This window comes from Eurypyga helias, unplaced genomic scaffold (genome assembly GCF_000690775.1).
Source record: "Eurypyga helias isolate BGI_N326 unplaced genomic scaffold, ASM69077v1 scaffold19681, whole genome shotgun sequence".
Classification (NCBI taxonomy): Eukaryota; Metazoa; Chordata; class Aves; order Eurypygiformes; family Eurypygidae; genus Eurypyga; species Eurypyga helias.
In genome coordinates, this window is record NW_010229148.1 from 23,228 (window position 1) to 29,864 (window position 6,637).

At 39.3% G+C, this 6,637-nt stretch overlaps 1 protein-coding gene across 1 annotated transcript; it reads right to left on the reverse strand.

The window, feature by feature from the left end:
- Nucleotides 1-1,001: 1,001 nt before the first annotated feature.
- Nucleotides 1,002-5,447, reverse strand: LOC104516091 (phosphatidylinositol 5-phosphate 4-kinase type-2 alpha; the record flags this gene model as incomplete). Its single annotated transcript, XM_010160301.1, has 3 exons — nt 1,002-2,410; nt 4,179-4,282; nt 5,204-5,447. Coding segments are annotated over 3 exons (429 nt in total), but the record flags the coding sequence as incomplete, so codon positions are not given.
- Nucleotides 5,448-6,637: the final 1,190 nt, after the last annotated feature.

Sequence of the window (6,637 nt, forward strand, 5' to 3'; positions counted from 1 at the left end):
ATAGGCTACATGTTCATTTTAACATCCAAAATTCATCTGCAAGTGATCAAAGTCACGGTTGAAACACAAGAACAAAGGATTTACCTAGTGAGTCATCAAAGTGCTTTATTTTATAAAGCCTTGCTCGAGTTCGGAGTGTAATCTAAGCACTAACATACACAATAATGAGTCTTCCTTGCCCTGTCCAAATAAACAGTTTATCAACAAGAATGAGTGACAAAACTGCTACACAGACGAAAAGAATGCTTTGCTGTAAAGGTCTAAAATGGTCTAAAAATGTACACTCGTTGGCCGCAATTAAATTCAATTTACTCTGAGTATGTGTACCTCATTTTTACTTCAGGGTCGCCCTGTAGCCTCCTACTTTAAGAAGCCACAGCATGCTTCAGAAAATGAAACCCGGGTGAGAATGTATACAGCTGGGGTACATGGGGAGAGGGCAGAAAAAAATACCAAGCCACAGTACCAACTTACTTAAATACATACGATACAAAAGTATACACATACATTACAGTGCTGCGGACATCACTAAGTCAAATGTAACAAAAAATCCTGTAGGAAAGGTCGGAGGAAGGAGGGAAAAAAAGGTATTAGTACACAGCAAGAGGGATAGTATTGCCTTTGGCCGCTGAAGAGAGCGTGATGGGTTGCTATCGCACAGGCTCCTCTGAAGTAAAGCACGACATAGGCTGCGCACGGCTGCAGGCTGAACAGCACTGACGTCAGCGACGGAGAAGGCATGCTGGCACTCCTGATTTGTGACTAACGATGACCGGGAGGGTTTGACTTCTCTTACGTCGCCTACAAAACCTAACAATTTCAATAAAGAAATTTTAAAGGCACAGCTTTAGCACAGTGTATAAATAGATAAACTTTTAAGCACGTGTAAATTTGTCTCTTTCAAGCCATGGAGTCTTTCAGGGAAAAATACAGAAGAGAAGAAATACAATGTTGTTGTTTAAAAATTTTAAACAAGCATGATCAGCACAGTTTTAGGCAATGTACTATACAATCAAACTTGACTAAATGGTAGGACAGGTCATTTGGATGCTAAAAGACGACCTTGGGAAAAATCCCTCTGAAATATCCTTTCTCATTTTATTGTAAAAGAGTCCGTCGCGGAGGTGAGCGAGACATTCACTTTAGTACACTACTGCACATTACACCTTGGAAGATGACAAACATTACTTCATTTGTACTGCAAAATAACTTTACATGTAAACTCAAAAGTCATATATTGTACACGGCTCTGAAATTCAGAAATATCCCTGCTTTCCTAGTAATGTAAACAGTAAAATCCAGGGTTCATTTTTCGAGGGATAATCTATAATAAAATACCGCTGTTTCAACAGTACAACATAAGCATTTAAACTTCAAATTCCCAGTAAATTACAAGGGAATGGAATTTCTATCAGTGTGCACATCTTTCACGCTGGGTGAAAGACGCAACTACTATTGCCCAAAACTATGCGCTTCTTCAGGTAAGGTTTTTTCCCCGCTTGTAACATTATTAGTTTCTATATTGCAAGAATATAAAACAAATTAAAACTTCAGGTAACAAAGTGAAATAAGCAAAGTTTTCCCTTAACATAAGTTTACTGTTGCAAAAATGTACACACAGCATGAATGACGTTAGCTCTTCGTAAGATGAGAGACGCCGGCTCTCAGACGTCTGAGAGGCTGAACTTCCTGATGCAATGTGCTGAAGACAAAAACGGGAGAGGGAGAAACAAACCAGGGAAAAATCCAACTGCTAGGAACTGAATGGGAAAAGCCTCTGGCACCGAGGGCTGTTGCAGCTGCTTTTTTAAGGAGCGCCAGTGTGCAGGGTGTAAATGTAACATTCGCAGTAAGGTTATCATCATCGTCGTCAGCATCATCATGAAGAACACTGTCACGTATCTTTTTAGTTCAAAAAATAAACTGATCCACAGTTTACAATTTGATATCACTGTTGTAGGTTTAACATGCATTTACTCCTCCCCACCCCCACCCCACACCTCTTCGCTCATTTATTCCATTTCAGCTGGCAGCATCAGAGTATTCCTGTCACAGTGCACTCTGAGTAAGCTGTTCTAGTCATTTAATTTATTTTAATTTTTTTTTTTGCACACACAGAAGAGTCAGAAATAGCTAGAACTATGCTGGGAATATCAGGCAGCTGTTAAAGCGAGTACTCCACCCCACTTCAGTCATCTTTGCCAGCAGATGTAAACAAAGGGGTTGCTTTCTGCAAGATGAGCGCTTCTCTGAGTTCCTTTTTTCCCCTACACTTGTAGCCACTGCTGCTGTCCCCAGGTCTTGTGTCTGTCCTGTGTAACATGATAGGTTACGTCAAGATGTTGGCAATAAAGTCCAAGAAGCGCTTTGAATACTGTTCAGGATTAACAGTTGAAATTTCTGCACCAGCCTACAGAGAAAATTGAGAGGAGAGAAGAAAGAAGGAAGAACAAGTGTTTTATTTGATGCTCTGGCTTACTTTACTCAATGAATTTCATTTGCATTCTCAGACCAGGACACTAGAAACACAGATTGTAATGTCCCTCAAGCACAATCTTACTGACGCCTCGTTAGGCTTCCCATGACCACAGTGATACTTGGTACTCAGCAACGTAACTGTTGGACTCCCTTCTTCCATTTCTGAAGCATCTTCTCTTCACTTTCCTTACTTCTCTTTACTTTCCCTGTACTTCAGTCTCCTGTATAATTTCTGCTACACACGTAACCATGCAACAGATTCTGGTCTGTTGAGCAGCAGTGCCTTCACGTAGAGCAAACTGAATTATCATACTCGGATCTGGTGCGTCAAAGCTTGCGTACTGTATATCGCTATCCGAAAGCTAAATAACCTGCTTTAGAATATATGGTGACAGTCAGTAACATTTTTTCCACACATACACTTTTAAATCTGGACTCACTGAATAAGCTGTACAATTGCTAGTTCAGCGCAGTCATGATTTCATTCATATTTTTATTTGAGGTTTTCAGAGCATTAGCCCCATTTTTGTTTATGTTTTCCCTGTTTTACGAAAGAGGAAAATTGCGTGCATGCAATTAATGAACAAACTTCAGTGTCAGTTGGCTCAGGATGGAGAAAGCGAAATAAAATGGTTCTATAAAAGTAATATTCTGTAATACGTTCTAATCACAGTCAGCTTTAATAATCATAGTTATTTACAACATACTTCCAACCTTTATTTAAGCCAGAAGTGTGAGTTTTTAAGATCTGCAACATTCAAAGTTCATTAATAATTGCCAGATAATGGCTGCATATGGTCTGCATCAACTTTCAGCTGCTCTGAGAGCAGAGAGAGTAATGACAGCACTGTTTGAGAGAGACAAAAAATACCTTCTACGGGCCTGTGCAGGGCTTATTGCTGAGCATTCCACATCACTCCGTACTGTAAACTACAAAGCCCTGCCCCCTTTGCTTAAAACCCCCCACAGTGCCCTGATCCTTTGGGTACTTGGAGAGAGGAGGGATTTTAGCCTCATGAACGATTATGTTCTTTTAAAAAAGTTTGAGATTTGAACCTTAAACCACCATAGGAGTGATAATGGTAGATATAAATCGTAATTCTGGAAGACTGAGCTGCTTCACCATGGGTCATTGGTGTTTGCTGCTAAGCAGTAGTTTCAGTCAAAATAAAGAAATTCATGGCAGTCAAACAGAGGCCTTCACTGAGTGGTTTCCAAATATTTAATATGTACATTTTAGGATTAATTTTGCAGATTGTACTTTTTTTTTTTTTTTAAGAAGTCTTGTAAAGCGAGCCACATCATATGCTGAAGAATTAACTTTCAACAGGCTGTAACAGATAATGAAACCACCACTAGAGCCCTGCACCTGAAATAAGACTCAAAAGAGCATTCACAGCACTGTACACCAATACAAGTGCCTGGTGAACAGTTTTGTTTTCAAGAACAAGGTGCATCTCACTGGAGTTGTTTATGGTTAAGCAAGGTGTGTGTACAGCTCGACAGGGAGTTCCACTCTCAGTACGTGATGTGTAGCAGTTACTCTGTACTCATGTATTACATATTAAACTAGAAAAAAACCTGAAAAACATCTGATCTATTTCCCTAGATAGCTTGAACTGTGCTGTATCAGTGCACTAAACAACAAAAATGCAGGAGTATAAATGGAATCAGAGTTACAAACCGACCCAGGTACTTACCCCATGCTTTACTGTTTTTGCAGCATGGGCAGCTTTCTTTTTTGCATCATAATGAGTAAGAATGTCAATAATAGCCATAAAGTATACTTCCTTCCTAGGTGCATCTGCAAATAGCAAATACATGGCAGTAAGAATGACTTCTGAGACATCTCAATCGCAAGTCCTCCTTCTAACAAATATCTTCTAACAGATCTGTAAAGACCACAGGCTCAAACCGTTCTCAACTGAGCGTTTAACTGCACTCATACATAATGCAAAATTCCCTAAACGAGTGCAAAATAAAACACCAGCATACAGAAACAGGAATTATTGCTCACTTCAAGTAATGTGGATTTCATGTTCCTTTGTGGCAAAACCATGATCTTTTATATGAAAGGTAATGCGTCTGTGTCAACAAAAAAGATCTTGTTTTCTTTATGAATAACAATATGTATTTATCCATGTAAATGCTTATGGAAAAAAACAAGAACGAACTTTCCTGCCTTGAACAGTGACAGGTGGTTTTACACACTAACATCAAACCCAGTTTCAGGCTTCTTACACGCTTATAATGACTTTCTTAGCTGCAACACAGAAATCGGCTATGAGTGCACAAATTTTCAAAAAAGCAACCCAAAAACTGAAACATAACCTGGAATGCTGCTTTTCTTGTTCTTTCTATAATGTTTTTAGTAGTGTTGTGTTATCTGAATTACAGATACTAGATTTCCTGGAAGGGCTGAAAAAACCCATGAATTAACAGAACTGCTGTATCTGAATAGCTAAGCCAGTGCACAGTTTGACTGTGTAGTACGTGAATTATTCGACTGTATCCCCACACATCACAATATATAAGAAATAAATTTGTAACCATGTTGAGCATTATAGGTGCCTTCTGCTTTCTGCTGCACCAAGAGCAACTCATTTCCTCTTCTACAGAGTGAATTTGTATTTTGCAGTATAACTTTGCCTTTATGTGGTTGCAAAGACTTTAGGATTCTGGTGTAAGAATCAAAACATCTTAACATAAAAATATTACTGCTTACTTTCATGGGATTTTATTCCATAAACATCAATAGCTGGATCAAATTCCCCTGGAGCCAAGGGCAGTGAGCTGTTCAGCGTGTTTCCTGGACTGTCTGGAGGGGTTCCAATGGGGTGGGTCCCATCACTTTCACCTTCCTCTTCTCCATCATTCTCTTCACACTCTACTTCTTCCTGTTCAGCTCTTTCAACATCATGAATTCCAACCAGCAAGCTGTAGTCCATGAGTTTTAACTGAGCAAGGAACTAGAAAGTGATAATAAGCAACTTATCAGTATCACTGAAAAATGTAAGCTCCACTTACAAACAGAAGAAGTTACACAAAGACATCGTCAATTGAGAAAAACAGGCACTTCTAAGAGGGAGCAAAAGGGCGGATTAAGTGCTGAAGCTAGCAGAGAGATACTTGAATACATTAAGATGTAGTAACAGCACACAGGTCACTTGCAACGTAGAAAAAGCTGTAGCCCACTCTTTCTTGTAGTGAAAAATGTGCAAGCCAATGAGTGTCACTCCCATCTCGTGTTTCTGTTAGGCTTATCTTGGCACCGTTCAACATCCAGACCTGCCTCTGTGCTGTCAGGTGTGTGATGCCACGACCTGGTGCTGAATCCACCCCCCCTTTAAGCCTTATTAAAGAATCATGTAAAAGTATTTACGTATTCTTGCCATGGAAAGTAGTGAAGTTCTACATCATGAAGACATGAAGTGATGATACATTCTTTTCACAGTGACAGACTCATGATTTAAGCCATGTAAGCAAAACGTGGATGTGAATGAAAGTGTGGTTTTGAATGAAGACTGAGGATGGGAATCTGAAAATTTTAAAAATAATGGACTTGATGTATAGACAAAGCATTATTGCAGTTAAGGGGAACAGGATAAGGGAGAAAACTCGGACAGGAAGATAGAAATAAGGAAGGTATAAAAGCAAGAAGATGGGATAAATAGTTCAAGGGGTGAGGGGCAGCAGGGCAGAGCTGTGCTGCAGCCTAAAAGCAATACTGTGATTTTGAACTTGTGGAACTCCTTATGATATGCATAGAAGAAAACACAAGTTGTTTTAGTTTCTAGAAACTCTAAATGGCTATAAACAAGAAATCAGAGCAGACCAGAGACAGGATATAAGCCAGACTTGGGAATAGAGACAGGGATGAGAGAGATGAGTACAAAATACTAGGTAATAACAAACTACACTTTGTCAAACTCCTGATTCTGAGAAGAGAGGTGTTAGAGGTAACAAGTGACTGTAAATTCAGGCACTAGAAGAAAGATTGTGAGGTTGAGAAGAGGTTTTAGTAAGAGAGAAGTCATCGGTTTCTAACCATTTCAATATAATAAAGCAAAAGACTCTTTACAAGTCTAAAAGACTGAAGAGATGATGCAGAACGATATACGAGAACCCCATGGCCAAAGAAGATCATAGAATCATAGAA